This window comes from Hippopotamus amphibius, chromosome 7, assembly GCF_030028045.1.
Source record: "Hippopotamus amphibius kiboko isolate mHipAmp2 chromosome 7, mHipAmp2.hap2, whole genome shotgun sequence".
In the NCBI taxonomy this organism is placed as follows: Eukaryota; Metazoa; Chordata; class Mammalia; order Artiodactyla; family Hippopotamidae; genus Hippopotamus; species Hippopotamus amphibius.
Genome location: NC_080192.1, coordinates 16,402,242 through 16,425,571, shown reverse-complemented (window position 1 = coordinate 16,425,571; position 23,330 = coordinate 16,402,242). Strand labels below are relative to the sequence as shown.

Sequence of the window (23,330 nt, the reverse complement as noted above, 5' to 3'; positions counted from 1 at the left end):
CAGTTTATAAATCGCCTTTTAAGATCAAACTGTGCTCCCCAAATGGGGGCTGAATTACATCCTGGGAAGGCGCCACCTCCCCTCAGCTACTTATGTAGCTAATGAGTAGCTGGCAGGGGCCGAGCAATGGTGCCGGGGGTGAGCCGCACCCCTGAAAAGTAACAGGATGTCCATTCATTCGGTCAATAAATATTTTCTGAACCCCTGTAGTGTACCAGAAACTGGGCTGGCACCCGTTAGCTGGTCAGGCAAAAAGGCTGCCATAGAGGTCACCCTGAATTTTCTTAAAAAAAAAAAAAAAAAAAATCAGGTTCGCTTATTAACAAATATACAGATATAGATATCTGCACATCTCTATACATATAAAAGTCAATGCTCATTACTCACAGATTCTGTACTTGTAAATTCGCCTACTCACTAAAATGTATTTGTGTCCCCCAAAATCAATACTTCGGGTGCTTTCCACAAAGTGGCTAAAAATGTGAGTTGTCCCCAGTGCACACATATGTTCGCAGCTGAGGCAGAACCAGGTGACAAGGCACTGCCTTCTTGCTTCTGCTCTCATACTGTAAGCAAGTGTCCTTTTCACAGTCCATCTAGTTCATGCTTTTCACATATTTGCACTTTTTGATGGTGGCTTCACTGTTTAAAATGGCCCCTGAGCGCTGGTGCTGAAGCGCGACTGGTGATTCTAAGGGCAAGAAGGCAGGGGTGTGCCTTATGGAGAAAACACATGTGTCAGTCAAGCTTCATTCAGACGTGAGTTAAAATGCTGTTGGCTGTGAGTCTGAAGTTCATGAATCGACAATATATTTAAATGAGGTGTCTTTAAACAGAAATATACATAGAACGAGGATATGGATGGATTGGTTGACAAAAAGGTTGTGACCAGAGGCTCACAGGAGTCAAGTCCTGTACTTCCCTAGGAGCGGTGCTTCAGTATTCTTGAACTCAGTGTTCATAGCAACTTTACAGGACATAACTGCCACCAATAATGAGAATCAACTGTGTGTGTGTATATACACATGCAGGATGCGTGTATTGTGATGTATGAAGTGTCTGTTAACTACATTCCAAAGATGGCCACCTGCACACGCCCCTTCTGTAACCACACAATGCTCTCCCGTCAAGAGGTGGAGCTTATGGCCTTGGTCGCTTTGACCAACAGGACACGGCAGAAGTGACATCAAGCAGATGTTAAGAAGGCCCGGCAGCTGTTTCTTCCTCCATCTACAAGCCCTGAGCTGCTACGTAAGAAGTCCAGGCTCCCTCCTGGAGAGACAGGCCTGGGGAGACAGCTCATGGGGAGAGAGCCCCACAATGGGGCCCAGAGGTGTCCCCAGAATCGGCCCAACTCAGGCTTCCATCTGACTACAACCATAGGAGAAACCCCAAGAAAAGCCGCAAGAGCTCTAGTCAATCCAGGGAATCAAGAGATATGGCTAATAAATGTTGTTTAAACGGCTGAGTTTGTTTGGGGGTGGGAGGGGGATGGGATAGACTTGTTCCACAGCAACAGGTAATGAAACAGTGCCCACCATAACCCCAGCCGGGGCAAGGTGTGAAAAAGAGCAGGCTAGTGAAGGGGTTTTATGTCTACGTGGACTGGAAGGGACTTCACGTAATACCTTTTCCAAAATGTGAATTTATAGTGAAAAAACAGAATCTAAACAGGGTAAGGGCCTTATCCAAGTTCACACAACAAGCAAACAGGACTCCCAGCCTGCCGAGCAGAACAACTGTTCTGGAAACATCACGGTGGGAAGGTTTGGGGAAAGTGGCCTAATAAGCCAGCTCTGCCAGAGGCAAAGATCAGGGAGAAAAAAGAGGGAAAGTGTGAGCTGTGCAGGTGGGCTGGGCTCTGCCAGCTCGACGGCTGACCCTCCGCGGACACCCACCTGAGGGCTGTGTGGGCTCCCGGTACTCTCCACTGCTGATCTGCCGAATGAGGTTTTTGTGATCGAAACCATCAAAGGGCATTGTTCCATAAACGAGAGTGTAAAGCAACACACCCAGGGCCCAGCTGTCCACCTGGAGCAGAGAGACAGGACATATAAGAGCTGGGAAGCAGATTCCCTTCCAAACCATTAGTATCATAGACCAGGAGCAGTCACCCCCAACGACCCCAGGAATGGAATTTAGCACCTGGCAGACAGGTTCCCACCACAGCCTGACATCTGATATGCAGTGCACCTGGGGCCTGCTTCAGAGCCTGACCTTTTCGTTTCAAACCAAGACCAGTGGTCCCAGCCCATAGGAGAACTTTCTTGAATAGATGATATTCTTTGATCCTCACTATAATGTTGTGAAACAGGTAGGGCCCCAGATTATCTTCAGCCCCGTTTGACAGATGAGAATACTGAGGCCCAAGGAAGTTAAATGGTTTCTCCAGAGGCCCCCCATCCCAGTGATGGAGGTAAGACTGGGACACGGGGCTCTTGACTCCTAATCCAGGAATCCTGCACCTTCTTCAAATGGATCAGAGGTTGCAAATTCAAATGCTTACAAGAGCCAGGCATACAACAAACATGAACAAAGCAAGAAAGAAGGTGGGGTACCATGTGGAGTGTTGGTCTGAAGACAAACTGTAGAGGGCATTCACCCATCTTACGAAGGCAGCCTCCTCTGGCTAGTTGCTGTCACATAGTAATATAGGTGCAGCACTGCTAGATCCTTTGGTTTTTTCAAGAGAAGTCAGAAAACAGACTTTTATGTGAAATCTCCCATTTATTAAATGTTTGTTCACTTTTTTTAGAAAGACTAACGTGGCCAAATAAAGCACGCCTGCTGGCCAGATTACAGGCTGCCAGCTTGTAACCTCGGAAACAGATCATCAAGGATCAAAGCAGCATTCATTATCTGTGATAAATTTACAGTGTCGAGTTTCTGTAATTTTGTAAATTGGACCTTCGGCTCCTCCCTTCCATTCTTATTTTAGAAAGACTTTCTCGTCACTGCAATTGATGGAGGCTCTTGGCATCTGTCTCTTTACCCTCTAGCCCTGCCCCAAACTCTCAAACGGATAAATATTTGGAAGGAAACATTTCAACCCACTGAATGGCTGCTATTTAAAGGATCCTGAACAGATGAATCTCTCTGTAAACAGAATTATCTTTTTAAAAATGAATAATCAGTCACAACTCACCCATTTTCAAAATGACATTTTCACATACATATACTTTAGGCATATAGAGAAATGCATTTCTCATGAATCAGAGGATGCAATTAAAATGTATTCCCTTGATCAAAAATCCATGCTGTCAAAAATACATGCAAAAGATTCACTACAGAGTGAGGCTGTTTGCTTTCTGTTTTGTCTGTTCTAACAGGGAAAAACTGAAAACAATCTGTCTAAATCTAGGGAAGTGATTAACTAAATTACCATATATTCATACAATAAAACACTGTCATCATTAAAAACCGTGTTTTTAATAACGAATTCAGAAAATGTTACAATACAATTTTGTGTATTTTATGTATTTATGTCACAATACAGTTAACAACAAAAGGTGAGATATACACATACATAGTGATCTCAATTATTTGAAATACAAGATCTACACTGGGGCAAAAAAGCCCAAGAAAAAGTCGCATAAATATTAAGTGGTTATCTCTCGAGGGGAGATTATGGGCAACTTTATTTTCTCTTTTGGGCTTTTCTGGATTTTTCTCCCAGGTGTATATATTATGGCTTTTATAATCATATAAGGAAAAGGTTTTTGTTTGCTTGCTTTTATGGGTTGTTTTTTTTTTTAAGTATTCCTAGGTTCAGTTTTTTTCGCTCCTCAACCCCCAGCCATACACACCAGGCAAGCTGCTCACCTCCGGCCCTCGGTAAGGCCTCCCGTTGACAATTTCAGGAGAGGCGTAGAGTGGACTCCCGCAAAATGTTTGCAAGAACTTGTCCTTCTGGTACAGGTTGGAAAGCCCAAAGTCGGCAATCTACAAAGAGGAGCGAGACCCAGGGAGCCTGTTAGCACTGCAGTCCATGTCTGCATTGGCTCAGCTCACACACCCGGACGAGAGCAGCTGACGTGCCCCTGGGCGGGTCCACCAGCTGGGTCACCCTTTTCTCTCCAGCCATGAGCTTTCGTGGAAGGACCAGTCGGCACAACTGGGCCAGCTACTCCTGACTGCTGTCCTTGGCACCCACTGCACGCTCTATCACTTAAAATCACTCCTTGCAAGGACTCTGTTTGCACATCAGTAGAGACTTGCCCTGAGAAATACCCACAGAATCACGTTTGATGTTTCTGATAAACACTAAAGTGCATAACTATAACGGTGGGCCCCATCTGCCTGTGGCCTTCCTACAATTTCCCTGCATCCACCTGCAGTAGTGTACGTACCTACCTGTGCCCTGCACATCACCACCATTTACAGACCTACGCACTGATCGGAACTGTATTTTGCCCACCTTGGGACCCTAGATGAAATGCACCAGGAGCACCAGGTTCTGAGTCATCACATTGCAGCCCAAACCCTGCCACGAGCCATCTGCGTGACATGAAGCAGATCACTTAGCTACTCTGAGCCTCAGTGTACCCACCAGAAAAATGGAAAGCCATGATCCCTATCCTCTTCTAGATCACAAGATTACTGTGAAAAATGATAAAAAAAAAAATTAATCAAGGTGAGACCATGAATGCACATACATTCATGTAACATATATTACATATGTACTTATATATGTATGTACATATGTATATACATATATGTTATACATATACAAGTTCACCTTGCCTACTAGGCTGAATGCCCCTCATCTCTGTATCCTCCGCTGCTTAGCACCTGCCCTCACCCAAGAAACGTCTGTCACCAGAATAGGCATTATATTGTGAAAAGCACAAGATAATTTGTAGATAATACAAAAAAAATAATAAAAAACTTAGTTACCACTTACTGAACAACCTCCAATTATCAGGCACAGTTCTAAGCACCTTACACTCTCTAATCTAATCCTATCTAAAATCCCATTTACACAATGACGTGAATGTATTTCATGCTACTGAACGGTACGTCTAAAAATGGTTAAAGTGGTAAATTTTATGTTATGGATACTTTATCACAATTTTTTAAAAACCCACTTAACAGATAAGGAAACTGAGCTTTAGGGAAAGTAGGTGGTTCGTCTCAGGAGCGCTAACTAGCAAGCGACCGTGTAAACCGGCTGTCTCTAGGGGTTCAAACCTCTGCCCAGCGCCGGCCCTGGGTAACCTGCCAATCTCACCCTGTCTAAGCCAGCCTTCCACGCTGAGCCTCTGCGGACTGCTGCCCTTCCCCAACCCGCCTTCCACTTCAGGCTCACAGGCAGGATGAGAGATTCACATACAGCCCAGCAGAGCCTCTGTTCTGAATGCTGCGCCCAGAAGAAGCCTATTTTCTACACGTCACCACTGAACGAACGGAATGGCACTGAAAGCAGCTGGCGCGCAACCACCCTCGGAAAACGCATTCTCGGGGCTCAGATTGCACTTAATTGCCCTGAATTCCACTTTCTTATCAAGGCCCCTGACTGGCTCGCACGAAGTTGGCTGGAGGCTTTATGAAGTGTGACCTGTCAATCAGGAGAGGAAGGGACCGGCTGCGGCCCTGGAACATCCCGAGAAGTCAGCTAAGGTGGAATCGACACAACACTGAACACCGGCAGCATCTGGGGTACCGTGTGAGCTTCCACACACACGCACACACACACATGAGAGGCACCTGCCACCTCCACGGGCAAATCCCCACGGGCACACCAGGAGTGCTCAAGTCTGGGCATCCTTGCTTTCTTTGTAGCCCTTCTGAGAAGTGTGTTTATGTTACAGCCCACTCTCATTCTCACAGACCAATGTTTATTAGTGTCTCCCAGTTAAACTGTCATTGCCGCTGACATAAGATTAATAGAAATCTAGATTAGCCCATGTTCTTGGCACTTCAGCGGAAAAGCAATATTAATCAACACACACACACACACACACACACACACAGTTCTCCACCCTTGGGCCACTAAACTTGGGCTGCAGCTCTATGATTCCACACCATATGGAGCTTATATCAACTATAAGACGGGAAATGGCCACTGGCTATAAAACTTCTCAAAGCTTCAATTTCCCGTCCGTAAAATGGAGGTAGGAATAGGAATAGTATCCATGGTGTCACGGTGAAAATTAAATGATATAAAGTATGTGCCAGTTACTACTTTAAGCATTTAAACAGTAGCTCAAATACGTGTGCCACCTTTAAATTCACCTGGGTAACTTTTATTAGCTTCAATTCTCCAAACAATACTGGTTTTCCACTGGAGGTAATCATGTAAATGTTTCTTTTTCAACTATGTATGATTTTCTTAAGTGAACTGAAGTAATTAAAAATATTAAAGTGAAACAGCACAGAAGATACTAGGAAAAGGCAAAATCCATGAAGAGAATGAAAGAAAAGACATTTGGGAAATTTGGGAAATGATGATTTTAAACATAAGAAAACAAACAAACAAACAAAAAAGAATCCCAGAAATGTTTCCACCCTGGAAGAGTCATAAGCGGTGAACTAATCCTGCTCCTTTGTAAGTGAAGCAACGAAAGGTCAGAGAACTTAAGAAGCTCTGCTGAAGGTAAGAGACAGAACAGCTACGTGAATATTGGGTTCTGCATGATTCTCTGTAAAAGAACATCAGTTGTGTATCTAGGGTGACTCTCCACCAAGGAGGCATCCAGGTTTGCTCTCAAAGCTGTATTTTGCTGACACACGGGTAACCTTTAGAGAAAGGTGATTACCACTTTGCGTTTTTGCTGGTGATGGACTATTGCCCTGCCCTGTTCTGAACCACCCTCTGTCCTCAAAAGGACGTCAACACTCATGTCCTTCACTTCTGGAGTTTTTGTTGTTTTCAAGCCTTTCTAGAGGTGTGCCCTGCTGGATGAAAATCTGAGTTAGGACGACAAACTGGGAAGCGATTATTCACATTTCCAGAGAATTAACCTCACTACAACATGGATGAACCTTGAAGACACTATGCTACGTGAAACAAACCAGACACAAACAGATAAATATTACATAATTCCACTTATGTGAGGCACTTGGCGGAGTCAAGTTCATCAAGATAGAAGGTAGGGTAGTTGCCAGGGGCTGAGGGAGGGGGGAATGGGGAGTCAGTGTGGAATGGGCATAGAGTTTCCATTTGGGAAGATGCAAAAGTTCTGGAGATGGATGGTGGTGATGGTTGCTAAGGTACTTCATGCCACTGAACTGAAAACCTAAAAATGGTAAGCTTTATGTTACATATATTTTACCACCATTTTTTAAAAGGGGATTAACCTCAGATCACTGTGAATAATCCCTGCAAGCTCATCCAACGAAAAAGGAAGGATCAGCTGGCTGATGATTAACCGCTGGGAAAGGATGCTACTGTTGATGATAATATGAGCAACAGGCTGACAGTCACTTGCCAGGTCTAAGAGAAAGTGCGCTGGACAGATCAGAGGTTGTGGAGCCAGAAGCACCTGGGGCTAACCATGGACTTGACACTGTTAGGGATGGGTGGGAACTGCCACCAATTTCCTCACCAGCAAAATGGGAATAATAATAGAACCCACCTCTAAAGCTGTTCTGAGGGTTGAAGACGTGCGTGTAAAGCCCCTGAAATAGTCTTGGTACCAGCCAACTCTGTAAACTACAGCCGTTAGGATAATGCTGATGGTTTGGTTTACTTAATTGCCTGCTCAGAGCCGGGGCCCACCACAGAGCCAAGAGGAATGATTCTCATCCATTCCCGAAATAGGCGTGTCCGGCATGAGAGGCTGCACTGTACGACGGGAACAGTAAGGGATGCTGGGTGTGAGTGTCTGAGTTCAAATCCCAGCCTCACCTCCTACCAGCTAGACCAGCAACATCAGCACCAGCTGGGAGCCCCACCCCAGACCTACTGAGTCACCGTCTGCATTGCCACAAGATCGCCGGGGGATTCGTCAGTCACTCCGAATCTGGGTTCCTTTAACTGTAGAAGGGGGGAGTGATGATTATAAAGTAACCTACCTCATGGGGCTGATATGAAATCAAGTGAATTGATACATGCAAAGTGCCTTAAACCATTCCTTATACATAGTGGGCCTTCAGTCAGTTAACAATTACTACTCTCACCTGAGTCTCAGTTTCCTTTGTTGGAAAAGACAATTGCTATAGCACCAACCACAAGGTGTTATGAAAAGCAAAATCAGATTAAATGAGATAACAACAGCAGCATTGCTACATGCCAGTCGTTATTTTGTGAGCACTACATATATTAAATCCTCACACCAACCCTAGGAGCAGGGTTCCACTGTTGCCCCCATTTTGCAGATGAGGAAGCTGAGGCCCAGGGCAGGAAAGTGCCTGGCCTGAGGTGTGGATGAAGAGCTGCGCTGCCTGTAAAGCTCCACATAAAGGGGAATGATTGCTCCCAGGTGGCAGAGGAGGAAACGGGCTTTCTGTGTCACTCTCCAGGAAGACACACTCCATAGCTCTGTTAGGCCCTGGGGTCCACTGCTCTGGCTCTTCCCGTGACCTCCTCGCTCGAGCTGTCAGGAAGTGAAGGCAGGGAGTGACATGGTGAGCAGAAGTGAGTGGGGCTGGTTTGCAACTTTGGATCTAAGGTCGCAGCTCCTCTTGAGAGAGACAGGAAACGACGGACCCCAGTGATTGGGGAAGCTCTTCACTAAGGCACCTCCAAGAAGCCCCAGAAGCAGCCCTTCAGGGGACGCAAATGTGCAATCACCCAGCTCACTACACGGTCAACCCAGGTGTCCCCACATGGCTGCTCTGGCCACGGTGACTCGGGCAGCCTGGCCATCAGCACTTGGAGAGTCTCCCCCACGGACAGCTGTCTGCAGGCTGCCTACACACAAAGAAAGGCCAGCTGACGCAAGGACAAAAGAAGTGGCCTTACCCTGTGAGGGTGAGGGTGCCCTGTTGGATTTAGGGCAAACGTGGGTGGGAACAGTAGAGAATTTATTAAGTGCCTGGTCCTGGTCTTTGGAGTCAAATAGCCTCAGGTTTGTGGCCAGCCCCATTGCTTATTAGCTGCAGGAGCTTCCTCATCTGTAAAACGGGCATAGTCAGACCCATCCCAGTGGAGGCATTCTGAGAACCAAATGAAATAAGGTGCGTGGAAGGTTTGTCACAGGATTCTGGCTTCTAGCAGAGGCTCAAAAAAGGTTAGTTTCCTTGTCTACCCTCCATGCCCTGCCCTGTTCCTGTGCTTGCTGCTCCTTCCCCTTGAGAGGCCATCCTCACATTCCTTTCTATCAAACTCCTAGCCATCCTTCAAAACCCCATTCAGTTGCCACAGTCTCAGCAAAGGCTTCATGATTCTGTCCATAGTTTAGAGCCACCACTTCCTGCTCAGCACTTCCACAACAGGTTATGAAGGGGCTATGACACACACAGCAGAGCCACCTGGCCCTGCTAAGAGATGAGGATCAGGGAAGGCTTCCTGGAAGAAGAGGCCTTCTAGATGAGCCTCTAAGGAGGGGTAGGCAAAGAGTAGTAGGAAGAGCATTCCAGGCACAGAGAACTGTGTGTGCAAAGGCCAGAAAGCCTGGTGGATTTGAGGAGTTGTGTCCTATGCAAGAGGCCTTCTCTGGCTGCCCGCCCGCCCCCCCAGCTAAAATAACACCTGCCATTCCCCAGCTGCACCCTGCATGGATTTTCATCACTACCAGAGAATTACACTATTTGTTTACTGCTTATGTCCCCAACTGGAATTCTAAGGCCATTAGGGCAGGCATCTTACCTTCCTCATTCACCTCTGTAACCTTCTCATGGCTCATAAGTACTGCTGGTTTAATAGCAGCTAGATTCTGAGCTCCAAGAAGACAAGGACCTGGTCATCTGGTTCACTATTAAATTCCCAGTATCCAGCACCACACCAGGTACACAGTAGGAACTTAGTGAATTCTTGTGGTCGAATAAATAGTGCTCATGGGAGATATTCAATTTGCTGAATGGATAAGTGCAGGAATGGAAGAGTGAATGCAGGCATTCATCGATACACACACACACACACACACACACACACTCACAATCTGGACAAATGAACAAACGAAAGGATTCATTAACGCATGAAGGCAGCGTCCTCACATTCATCTCATCAAAGCCCAGAGGCCCGCGTACCCTGAGCTGCCCCTCTTGGTCTTGTTAAGCCTCGGGGTTTCCATCTTGTCTCGGCCCTAGCCATTCAAAGCTGCTCTTATCCTCAGCAGCGGGCGTTTCCATTGTCATCGGGGGCAATGGGCCATTTCCCCTATGTCCCTCTACACGGAGCCCTGGGAGCTCACCAAATTCCCCGCTCTCTTGGTGGAGGTCTGCTGACCCTGGTGCCTGGCCCTCTTCTCACTGTCAGGCACTTTTTACAGGAGCCATCTATGGGAATTGTCAGCATTCCATTCTCCCAGAGTGGGATGTGAGTCTGGCCCTTTTTTATTAATTGCAAATTAATGCTGTGCTGGGTGTCTATTTTGGTAGACATGCTTCTCTGCAGAGTACGGAATGCAACCCAAAGAAGCACATTGCTCTCATTCTTTCTGCCGACCGACTGTGCGAATATTTTTAGAAGCCACACCCTCGCGCGGTGGCCAGATAAATAATTCCCAACGCCAGATGTGCTCTTTGCAAATCAACATCAGGCAGAGACAGGGAGAGCAACAGGAGCCACGGCTCACACCAAAACTGCAGCAACAAGTGACCAGTTTCAACCAGTAACATTTTTATAGGCTTTCTGGGCAAAACCCTCCACCCTCGAAATACGGAAGATGGACCCACATTTTGAGAAGCACCTCGCTGCTCACACTCCGCTGGTTGGTAATGGACCTTCGGGGTCAGTGGTCCCCCGGTGCAGACCCTGATGACATGGGCTCTCTTGAACATGCAAGCCAGCTCGTGGCCATGTGTCTGCCTGCCTTTGCTGCAAGTGCCCTTTCTAAATATGTTTTCAGCAAAATGCTGAGTCAAGAAGAGCTGAACACATGCAGCCGGAAGACAGATCAATTGCAGCTGAAACACATTTTCAAAAACCCTGGATGTGGGTGTGAGATGATGAAAAGAGAATTTGCCTGGAAGTCAAACATGTGAGTTCTAATCCTGGCTGTCATCCCTTCACTCCAGAATCGAACAGCTTAGAGTACCTACTGTGTGAAAGCAATGTGCTGCATTCCGAGGAAACAAAGACACAACGACATACTGATTCACTGTGTACGACCTTGGGCATATCGCTTCGCCTTTGGGCCATAATCATTAAAACAAGGGGTTGGAAAATGATCCTCAAGCTTCTTTCAAGCTCTAGGATTCTCAGATCCTTGTAAGATTCCTTGAACAATCAGAAGGAAGGAATCACGTCAGAGAAAAGGAAGGTTTGCGTGTGTGTGTGTTTTACTCGCTAAATGTCTGGAATAGAAATTCTTAAGGATTAAGAATTCTAACGGAAAAGGACCAAAGCCTTAATTTTTATAATGTCCTAGATATCTGCCATTTCCCTACATAATGGTCAGGGACCCTGGATGAAGCACATGGTCCTGGGAGCCCCAACATCATTGCCCTTTTGCTTTATGCAAATGAGCCCTTCTCCCAGGCTCCTGTCCATTGTTCTCCAGCACAATTGCTTTCAGAATGCTGACCATTCTTCTCCTCCATTGGGGAATTCTATGACTCTGCAGGAAGCTATGTACCTTATCACATCTGGGACTATATCATGGGACCGTAGGTCAAGCTGTGCCACGGAACCTGATCCCCAAGTGAGAGGCTCACATTCCAGGCCTTGTAAAGACCACATTTCATTTTGAGAGCTCTGGGGGCAGGTGGCAGGAAGAATCTGCAGAGAAAGTTGCCAGGATGGATGACACCAACCCTTAGAATGTGCCCCTCAGACCAGAATGCAATTTTCTAGCCGTGGCCTGACCACCATGCCCCAGGCACCTTCGGAGCAGCTGATTTCCTGTTCAATTCCCTCCCCTGGCGGCCAATCTTGTCAGCAGGTGCTTTGGATATTAAGAGTTAAGTGCTACATGCTTTGACTATATATTGTCTAAAATCCACACGTTTGTCATAGGCTCTCCAGGACTGGGCACAGGGCCTGACACATAGTTAACAGCTCAGCAAATATTCCTTTAAAAAATGAACAAACAACCATCCCCAAAGAAAGGGGCTGGCATCCCTACTAGACGGACGAGGAAACTGAGGCTTAGATATATCAAGAATGAATCTAAAACACTGCCATTAAGAAGGGGCAGGGCTGCATTTCAAACCCAGGCCGTGCAACTCCAAAGCCACTGCTCTTAACCTTGACTCACTGCACAGTGCTCAGATAAAGCTAAACACAGAACATCTCGTCCACTCCTCGAAGCAAGCCTGTGGGCATTACCGTTTCCCCATTTTATGGCTGAGGACATAAGGGTTAAGTGGCTCTCCCAATGTCAAGCAGCTAGTAAACCACACAGGATGGAATTTTCTAACTCTGCAGCCACTGCTCCTTCTAGAATAATCCAACCACTTTGCCAGAAATGGAGAGACCCTGAGATTTCACTTCCTGTTCCTAGAAAGACTAATTTGACCAACCGTCTCCTCCTTACTCTATGGACTACAGAGAAATACGTGAACACGGTCAACCACTCACAAAAAACAAGGGGTCACCCAGACGTGGCTTCCAGGGGCCTCTCAAAGGACGATGGTGACTAATGGTCGACACCATGATCTGTGAACAGAATCCAAACACCAAGACAACTCCATCCATCCCAGCAAGGAAACAGTCTCCCGGTGATGCACTCCCTCAACTGAGAGCAACATCAACAAAAAAAGGGATGATGCAAGGTCATTCCCATGCTTGGTCTGGGGACCAGGGATGAGGCACTAACGTCACCAGCAGCCAATGAGAGGGACCCCTGGTGCTGGGAGTACTAAGGCCATTTCATAATGAAACCCATGCGGTGAGCTCTGTTTATTTTGAAACCATATTTGCTTATTTTGCATCCGTGATCAAAAGGCCATTCAGAGTGCTCTGCAGGAGGCACTTGAACCCTGTCGGCCAGGAGAGCTTTCTCCAGCTCCGGCAGCAGCCAGCAATAATCCTCCCCATAAAAGTCAACCCCATCACTTGCTGGTATGTTCTTTCCCAAAAGCAACCACCTCCACCATTTCAGTCGGCTTCCCAGTTCCATGGCTGGAGGGCGGCAGGGTGGGGGGGTTGGAAGGGAGAGTAGGAGACAGGCGGGGGGTGGGGGGGTGGGAATGACAGAGAAGTGGCAGGGACAGATAATAAAATTGGGGGCCTGTGGGCAAATCCAGCAGAATGGTTTGAATCTGGGCTCAGTAGGTCAGAGAGACGTGGGTTCAAACCCCAATGCCACTAGTCACCACTGTGTTATCTTGGGAAAGTTACTTAACATCTCTATGCCTCAGCTTCCCTATCTGTGAAATGATAATAAATAACAGTATCTCATGACTGTTGTGAAGATTGAATTTAAGTGATATCAGGCACATATGCTATGAAATACAAAGGCACTAGGTTATTGTATTTTGATGGTGCTAATTACAGACTACGAGCTTCCCAAGGACAGGGACTGTATTTTAGTGAACGTTTAGGATGCCTGGCATAACGCTGGAGAGCAATAAATGCTTGTTGAATGAATTCAACCGTTGGAAATGAACTGAGGGCTCAAACCCAGGGACTCTCCCCACCTGCCTGCAGGGAAGGAAGTGGCCGCCTTACGCATAGGCTGCAGCATGGAGCCAGCGTTTAAGCCCCCAGCCAGCTGCAATCCCCAGGTCCAGCATGTCAGTCAATGAGGCAAGAGCTTTACCTTAATATTACCGTTGTCATCGAGCAGTATATTTTCCAGCTTCAAGTCGCGGTGGACCACGCCATTCTGAAATGAGAAGACAGGCAGGGAATTGAATGGGAGCAGTTGGGATGAGAGAGAAAGGGAGGAGGGAGAGGAGGGAGGAGGGTGAGGAGGGAGAGCAAAGAGAAATCTTTGACAGATTAAAGAAATGCGCCAGCGCCGGTGGTCTTCTCCCCCATCCCTCAGGGCCCCTCTCACTGTCATGAAGCTCCCTGCCAGCGACCAGCACCAGCGACAGGACAGCATTAGTCACTTGCTGTGTGGTTAAGGGAAAAATGACTGGAATCCATCTCCCCCAGAGCCTGTAAAACAGCGGGGGGATTCTGTGTCGGAATGTAATTCCACTGTGTGAAAGCAATATAGTCCCAGGCAGTGGCAAACACTGTCTGTCTGTGATGTGATTCCCAGGGAAGCAGCAGATTTCTCTGCTGAGGACTCAGAATGTGGGGTGCACAGACCTTGCTTGTCTGTCTGTCTACCTGTCGCCCCAACGCCTGGCTCAATCTGTTCTGACCCAGAAAACCATGCAGACCTGTCCCGAAGATAACAGAAGCACTCCTGAGGGTTATTTCCTAAGCAGCCAGGAGGGAAGGTTTGGGAGACCCTCTCTGCTGGGAGGGAAGGGTGAAGGTGGAAGAGGCCAAAGAGACCAAAGCAGGCCACTGCCATACTGCGGGACCTTTCCATGCAAGCAAATGCTGGTAAGGCTGGCAGCTGAGCCCAGGGACAAGCAGACGGCCAGCTGAAGGGTGAAAGAAGTCCTTAACCAACAGGCCATTGGTCTAGACAGCAGTAACAACTGTCCTGCTCAATTCTTTTTAAAACCCAATGATCTTTTAAGGGGGCGGGTGAGCAGGGGAAGAGGAACCAGCTATAGGAGCTGCGAGGACATTCTCAACATCACTGAGCACAAAGGACCTTTGCAACTGAAGCTGCCCTTCCAAGCAAACCCACTGGCTAGGAATTCTTTGTCTTTCATTCAAGATTTCTTTAGTTCAGAATCTGCATGTTCACAGCGGGTACTTTATTGCTTATTTTCCTTTCTATTTGACAGTTCCTAGAATCTCCAAACACACTGACTGGAGAGGTGAAAATATGTATTTCTACCACTCTTTCTAACCCAAACCTTCAGGGGTGTGTTTTGAATTCAGAAATGCACAAACCAGGCTTCCTGGAGGAAAGATATGGAATGCAAGGTAGCTGATTTTTATTTAGTTTTAAGTATTGGGAGTAGTTTGGTTTACACTGTTGCATTCCTAGTTTTCACAAGATGACATGAGCCTACTAAAGTCCCATTCATACAAAATCCTCCAAGTTCCACATACTTCAAATAATGAAAAGAGGATCTGTAGTGCTTTATGACGATGCCTGGTGATAAAATACAAAACTGCGTGATCTGAATCATCAGTGCCTTTTGAGTCAGCAGAGAGAAGCCAAATAATGTCCACATGGGTTAAGGGTTTTATACTGTAAGTAACTAGAAGACGGTCATTCCAGAGTCGCTCTCAGTTAACCAGAATATTCAACAAACCAGAAGGCCCCATGTTGCAATCATTTGAATAAAGGCGCTGACTCTATTTTGGATGCCATGTTGGATTCACACCACTACTGTCCTCAAAGTGCAGGAGGGTTCCAGGTGTGACAGTTCTGGGGGAAAGTATGAATGGGATGGAAATCAGGACTAAAATGATAAGTAATAATTGGTTGAAGTATGGCTTGGAATTATCTGTGTACTTCATTCCCTCCTCCAGAGATCAAGGGTAGCTAAACTGGCTGGATTAAGAGCACGTCCCATTGGTTGTGTTGCCATAAAATTGTACATGTGTACCTAACCTCTGTGGGTGTAACTTATGCAAGGAAAAGAAATCAGGCCATAGAAAAGCTCAGAACCTATGGCCCACTAATTCCACTTCTGAAATTTCTCTAAGTATTCAAATGAAAGAAAAAAGGTTAATGAATAAAGATGTCAATCACTATTTATAACAGAAATTAGAACCAGCCTAAATGCCCAACAATCACAACAATTACAGAGACTTTTTAGTAACATAGGAAAATGTTTAGATTAAAATTCTAAGAGAAAGAGCAAGACAGAAATGTAAACATACATGCAACGTGGTACTCTGGAAGGGAGAAAGGTCGCTGGTGGAAAAACTGGTGAAATCTGAATAAACTCTATAGAGTTTTGTTAATAGCAATATACAAATGTGGGTGTCTCCGTTTTAACAAAGGTACCATAGTCCTAGAAGATGTTAGCATCAGGATAAACGGAGTGCGAGGTGCATGGGAACTCTCTGTACTATCTTGGAAACTCTGCTATAAATCTAAAATTATCCAAAATTTAAAGTTTAAATGAAAAATAAATGTGAAGAGTTGGGGGAAGAAGGTGGGAAAGAAACAAACAAAAATGGCGATAGCAGGCTATCCCTGGATTCTGGGATACTGGGTGATGATGTCTTTCTTCTTTCTAGTTTACGAATTCTCCATATATACTGCAATGAACAGACGCCACCTTCATCATGTGAACAGACTCACGCGCTGCCATGAAAACCGCCTGTGGCCAAAGCTGTGGCGGGGCCAGGCCGTACCTTGTGACAATAGTGCACGGCGGAGACGATCTGCCGGAAGAAGTGTCTGGTCTCCCTCTCGCTGAGGCGCCGCCGCTCGCTGATGTAGTCATACAGCTCCCCTTTGCTGGCGTACTCCATGATGATCACAATCTTATCTTTGTTCTCGAACACTGCGGGGGCAACAGCAACACACAAACACCCTGTTTAACCGACCAGCTCACTGATGACGACAGACAGCGCGAGAGGAGACGACGGAGATGTCGCTGGACGGGTGCAAACAAGTCAGGCCAGCAACGTCACGAGGAGATGGGCATGTTTCCCAGTCAGGTGGGCAACGACAGCATCGCTGCTGTTACTGGACTCATGTCTGTAAGGCTATAAGGAATGTGTCTCTCTCCTCTGAGGACCCCACGACTCCCCTTGCCAGGTTCGTTTCTCACAAGCCCCTCCCATCAGAACTGCTTCCCTGCAGATGGGATGATGGGGAATAACAAACACAAGTACCATTTTTTAACCATCTGTTATGGACCAGCTACCCAGACCCCAAAATATGTGGCTGAACTTGTTGCCTCTTTGCTCAAAACCTTCCAGACTTTCCATCTCACTCAAACTAAAACCCAAAGTTCCACACGTGGCCACCAGGTCCTACATGTCCTGTGGACCCCTTTTAGCCCTATTACACATCTAGTCTGTGCATTTATTCTCTCTACCCCACGAGCATGTAAATGAGGGCTGGTCTACTTCCTTCACTGACGTATCCCCGCACTCAAAGCCTTTTGGAAAAGGGGCTCAATTAATATTTATTAACTGAGGGAACTCAAAACTTCATAAATACATTCTGGACCATTATAGTAAATAACTACATGGCACTAAATGCTTCTCTCTCCCCAGCCCTGATATTCTCTAGTAGTGATGCTCAAACTCTGCTCTACTGTGTCCTAGGAGTTCCGGGCAGATGCCCACTGGGGCAGGTTAGGGGAGATCATGAAGGACGCGCTCTACGTCCTCAGCTCCACCTCAGCTACCTGCTTCATAGTTGGAGCTTTCACAGAAAATGTCCTTTGAGCAAAGACAACAATTGTGTCGAAATCTATCACCCCAAGGGATGTGGTATAAAAACCGTTGTAGGGTACCCGAGACCCTCCTTCCCTGAAGGACCCCTGCCTATCTCCCTCCATCTCGTCAGCTTCTACTACTGCCTGTCAGGCCCCCTGTGCCCACCAATGCCTGACTGGTCACTGTTTCTCACAATCACACACACGCTGCTGTTTCCCACCTCCAGGTTCTTCCCACTGCCTTCACTCCCACCTGTCTTCCCTGCCAGGGACACTCCAACTCATCAGTCAAGAAGGAACTCAAATATGCGTCCACATTGCCTCCCTTCCACCTCTCACCATACTAATGGATACTTGCATCACAGCACTTTCAAACTGTGTGGATATATTTGCTGATTTACATATTTATTTCCTCTGTCTGGACTGTGAGCCTGGACTTGGAGAGAGGAAGAACTGTAGTTTTAGAATCAGACACTCCTAAGTAGATTCCTGGACCTGCCTCTTACTTGCTGTGTGACTCTGAGGGAGTTGCTTGCCCTCTCTGTGCCTCACTTTAGTCAACAGTAAAACGTGACTAATATCAATAAGTACCTCCTAGAATTGTTGGGAGGATTTATTGACATCAAGTATGTTAAATGATTACAACAAGACATGTATTTATGGCATACACTCAATAATGTTAGTTATTATTGTTGGTATCAATACTTTTGGACCCCAGGGCCTCGTACCGAGCCAGACACACTCAGTGAACTGGAACGTGCCCCCAGCCTGGGTCCCCTGTCCTCCCACACCTTGTCACTGGCTGCTAGAAGCTCAGGCTCCTCCAGTTCCTTTTTGGCTCCTTCAAGTCCAGCCAAACCTCTCTGATAAAACGAAGGGAGGAGGAGGGCAGGGAGGAGGAAGAGAGGGAACAGCCAGATAAAACTGGCTGCTCCCGCGTCTGCTGGCCTCAGTGTACCCTGCAGCTTTGGCTCTTGCCAGGGGTTTCAGCCTGTTGTGCACTTTTCATTAACAATAAACTTTGGAAACTGGAAAAGCTGCCTCAAGATGCATGGCTCAGCCTCTAAAAATGACAGAGTGATAGGCCCTGGAGAGGGCAGCGGGTCTGCTAATTTTAAAAACGAGTGGGGGCGGGGGGGGGGAGGTTGGGGAGGAAGAGGGAAAGTACTTTGACAGGGAAATAAACAAGGAGCCTTACACCCCCAGCAAGTCAGATGTGTCCTTGAAGGATACCAAAGCCACTGGTCCCTTCACTGACCATCAGAAGGTGTGAGTCACTGGCTGCATGCAGACAAAAGGACCGTTTCAGTGACCAGATGCGTCCCTTTCCAACCGGCTAACTTGGTATCAAGGAGATATAAACACAATTCAGTTTGACATGATTCAATATGCCAAACATTTTACTAAACATCCTCCATCAGTAAGTCCTGCTGGTCCTACTTCTCAAATAGACCCTGATCCTGTCCACCTGTCTCACGTCCCCAGCCACCCCTTACTGAATGATCCCCTTCCTGTGTTCACTCTCGCCTCTCTGCTGACTGCATCTGGAGGGGACTGGGGAGCAGTTCCAAATGCATGTTTCACGGAGTTCTAGTCCCACAAGACATTCTGGAGGCAAACAGGGTTCCATGGTCAAACAGAAGTAAAATATCCGGAAAATGCTAATACTGGATCATCCCTGGAGAACCTGGTTTCTCTAACTCCGAGTTTCGCAAGGTGATTTGGTCACTGCGGTATTCCTACTGAACTAACCAGGAGCCACTTTGGGAAATACTGGATGAATGGGGCGAGAGCCTCACTGTTGGCGGCGGGGCCAGTGGGCAGCCAGGTAAGAGGACTGTCCACAGGGCCAGGCCTGGCTCTGAGACCCCACCAGCAGGAAACAGCTGGAGTCTCAGGGTCAAGGCCGTGAGCGCAACCCTAGATGAGCTAAATGCAAACAGTTCCCGACTTGGAGCATCAATGATTCATCAGGGAGGCCATGTTACAGGTGAAGCTTCCTGAGCCCTTCCTAACAACAGCAGCATGTATTGAAGGCCTACCACGTGCAGGTGCCGTGCCAATAGCCTTCTGCATGAATTACATCATATGGCTTTGATCCTATGAGGATCCCGGTTCTACAAATGAGAAAGCCCAGGTAGAGCGAGGTTAATAACTGCCACGGCCACAGAGCAAGTACGAGGCCTAGGCCCACGGTCTGACTGCACAGGCCACCCTCTCAGCCCCTGTACTGTCATCCATGTACATCAACCCCTCTGAACCTCAGTCTCTTCTTCAGTTGAGTGAGGCTAACGACGTCCTCACACGGTAACGGGGGATTCAGTGAGCTCACGGACCTAGCGCCCTGAGCACGGTGCCCCGGCCACTGCTCAGTCAATGGGAGCTATTCTTACAATTCCTTCATCTGCCTCTTAGGCAACTCTGGCAACACGAAGCCCTAAGACTTTCCTCTCCCTGCCGGCATCCCTCTTTAAAACATGCTGTGGCTGCCGCAGAATCACAGGATTTTCGAGCAGGAAGAACCTTAGAGATCAACTATTATTTTTCCAGAATAGCCCAGGATTTATAACATAAAGCAGCAAGGCCTTGGGAATTCGTCCTGAAGAATGACGGGCTTCCGCACCCCCGGCCCACGGCTCCTTGCCCGAGGTGAGGTCCCTATCAGCCAGGTGATAGGAACACTCTCGGCCATTCTTCTGGCAGAAAGGGCTGCTTCCCTTGGGCACTTTTACAGCTGGTTATTTATAAGCCCAGAAATCTTGTCTGTGTTTATGTTATTAGTCACTAAGCAAAAGCTTATTTTCCACCAGTTGGGAAGGGTTTCCTTTCTGAAAAATGAAAGCCTGTGTCTCTTGGCCAGACAGTTTTACCCAGAAGCCCGGTGGCTCCAGAATGGTAGGGAAAACTATGGCCCTTGACATGCCAAGCCTACCAGGAAAATTAAACCCCTGAATAGAAACTGAGCTCAGCCTGAGTCAGCCCGCAGCCCGGGGGCCAGGTCCATGTGGTGCAGACCCAGGTTTTTAGTAGAGCAACAAAGCTTTACAAAGCACCAACGACGTGCATGGCACTAGGGATACTGGAAGCAGACCTTACCGGCGTGATAAGGGGAGGAAAGGCCACCCTGGCAGAAGGGGCAACATGAGTGAGGGGAGGAAACAGAAGCACCATAAACAGGACCACCAGGGCAGACATGTGTCAGAACTACGGCAAGAGAAAGAAGAAACAGACTATGAATGAAACTTGGAGGCCTTGAATGCCCACAAGGAGCTCGGCAGACACACGACCAAACATCGCCAAGGACAATAAACAGATGGAACAAGGGACAGGGTGGCATCCGGGATCCTGGAGCCGTAAGATAGTACAGGGCTCCCATCACCCCAAGAGCCTCCCCAGGCAGTGATCTCTCCTCCCCCAGAAGACTGATTCATAACCACCATAGTTAACATTTACTGAGCAAGTACTGCATGCCGTGGAGTGTCACATGCAATACTAACAATCCTATGAGACGTTAATATCATCCCTACTTCACAAATAGGGGACCAGCGCTCAGCCGAGACACAACATGGCCAGCGCCTCCCAGGCACCCTCTCTGGTCACTAACCACCTCCCCAGGGACACGTATGTAAACCAATATCACAGATTAGTTTTGGGTTTTGAGTTTTCTAAAAATGGAATCACAGTGTACAGTATATTCTTCTGTGTCTGGCTTCATTTGTTCAACATTATAACTGTAAGAATAATCCACGCTGTTCCGTGTAATCAAAGACTGTCCATCCTCAGGACTTCCCTGGTGGTGCACTGGTTGAGAATCTGCCTGCCCCTGCAGGGTACACGGGTTCAATCCCTGGTCCGGGAAGATCCCACATGCCGCAGAGCAACTAAACCCATGCGCCACAGCTACTGAGCCTGCGCTCTAGAGCCCGTGAGCCAAAACTACTGAGTCCACGTGCCGCAACTCCTGAAACCCACGTGCTCTAGAGCCCATGCCCCGCAACAAGAGAAGCCACCCGAATGAGAAGCCCGTGCACCACAACAAAGAGTAGCCCCCGCTCACCGCAACTAGAGAAAGCCTGCACGCAGCAACGGAGACCCGACACAGCCAAAAAATATATAAACAAATAAATGAATAAATAAATAAAACACATTTTTTAAAAAGAAAAGATTGTCCATCCTCGTTGCTATAGAGTACTCCAATTTGTGAGTGTATCATGGTTACTTATCCACTCTACCAGTGAGAGACATCTGGGTTGTTTCCAGGTGAGGGTCATTACGAATCATGCCGCCATGAACGTTCTTGTGTCTTCTGATGCTCCTCTGTATACGTTTCTGTTGGGCAGATAACGAGTTAAAGGATTTGATCCCAAACATGGGTGACTTGAAAGCGTACGTTCTTGCCATGACTCGCCACCACGCTCCTCCAGCATAGGTTTACTCTCCTTGTCTAATACACAGTAAAGATTCTCCGTCATTAAAGAGAACCAACAGCACTCCCTTTTCTGAAAATGCTTGTTTATCAGCCTATCTGAACCATTTATCTGAGCATTTTGCTATGTGTAAAAGGAGATAGCCTAAGATAGTCTTTGATCTCAAGGAGTTGCTATCTAGTTGAATAAAACTAGTACCTCTAAAATAAGTGCTAACCTGTGTGATACAGACTTTAAGTACCTAGATGATCAGATGGAAAGATGGGTGAGGCAGCCTGAGTGGGTCTGAGGAGATTCCTAGAAAAAAACAGGCGTGGAACCGAACCATCAAAAATGCCTCGGGTTCTGTTTGCACAAGCTGGTTTTACCCTTGTCATGGCATATCCTAAAAAACCCAGACACTCTCCTTTTCTTTCTAGTGTTCCACAGAAGGGCATTCTTCCCAGACACCAACTTGAATTCCTCTTCTTGTTTTCTGTTTATTTTCCATTTCAAGGGAGAGTGGGAATTGGTTGCTATAGTAACAGCTACTTCTCCCAATTAATTCTGAATTTCATCAGATGTTCAGTTTGACAGTCCAGTTCTGCCTTCTGATTGTCTGGCTTTCACAACCACGCTAATTACCCAGCTCCTAACCATTCCCTCCTGCTGCCCTCGGGGTTAATAACACAACTTGTATAACTTGAGAAAATGCGTATGATAAAAACAATGCCCTGGCCTGGGAGAAACGCTGATGAGTGAGGAGATCTTGGGATTTCAACCATCCAACGGCCATTTTAGAGCCAAATACGAGGCCGTTTAGGAAGAAAATGGGCTTGGGGAGGGAGAGGGTGAGAATCAATGAATAGGACGTTCCGTGGGAAGCGGTTTATAAAAACTGGACGCTCTCTTTCTGCTTTACATGTAACCTCAGGAGAAGAAGACTCATCTGTTGGTTTTAAGCAAAAGGCCAAGGGTCTAGAGTGGACCAGTCAAAATTCTCTTCATGCCTTTGTCTTCCATCAACTCCATCTCCTAAATCAGTTCCAGGATGCTGCCATTCGCTCCATGGCAGGGCCTCCTTACATGGGCAGCATTTTTATTACTTTCCTAAAACTTCAGACAGAAGTACCATTCCACTCCTCAGGGGTGCTCTTTTATTAAAGTTCAAGAGGATCCTCCCAGAAAGTCGCTTTTTCATTTCAGAAATGGAGTGATCTTTCCTTGGCAAGAACTGTCTGCAGCCTAATTAAGTCATTTCGTCAATACAAGATTCATTCTTTAAGAGTTCCCTCCCCAGAACTAAATTTCAGACACCTCATGGGCTCAGGGTTTCATAAAAGGGTCCTCTAATCCCATAAGTTTGAAAGCCCAGGGCAGTGAGAATGCAAAAATTAACCTAGACTGGCAGCTCTCCCATCATCAGTGAGTTGGTCGGAGTTGACTCAATGT

The 23,330-nt window shown here is 47.0% G+C and overlaps 1 protein-coding gene across 3 annotated transcripts in view; it reads right to left on the bottom strand.

The window, feature by feature from the left end:
- NUAK1 (NUAK family kinase 1) overlaps nt 1-23,330 on the bottom strand; it is a 68,786-nt gene that overhangs the window by 5,445 nt on the left and 40,011 nt on the right. For 2 of the 3 annotated variants that reach the window (XM_057740945.1, XM_057740947.1), the window contains 4 exons: nt 16,436-16,587; nt 13,809-13,874; nt 3,823-3,942; nt 1,899-2,031 (listed from right to left, as the gene is read on the bottom strand). In XM_057740945.1, the coding sequence (XP_057596928.1) occupies nt 1,899-2,031; nt 3,823-3,942; nt 13,809-13,874; nt 16,436-16,587 (471 nt within the window). Of the gene's footprint in view, nt 1-1,898; nt 2,032-3,822; nt 3,943-13,808; nt 13,875-16,435; nt 16,588-21,704; nt 21,802-23,330 lie in introns of all 3 variants that reach the window. The other variant, XM_057740946.1, reaches the window with a different exon arrangement.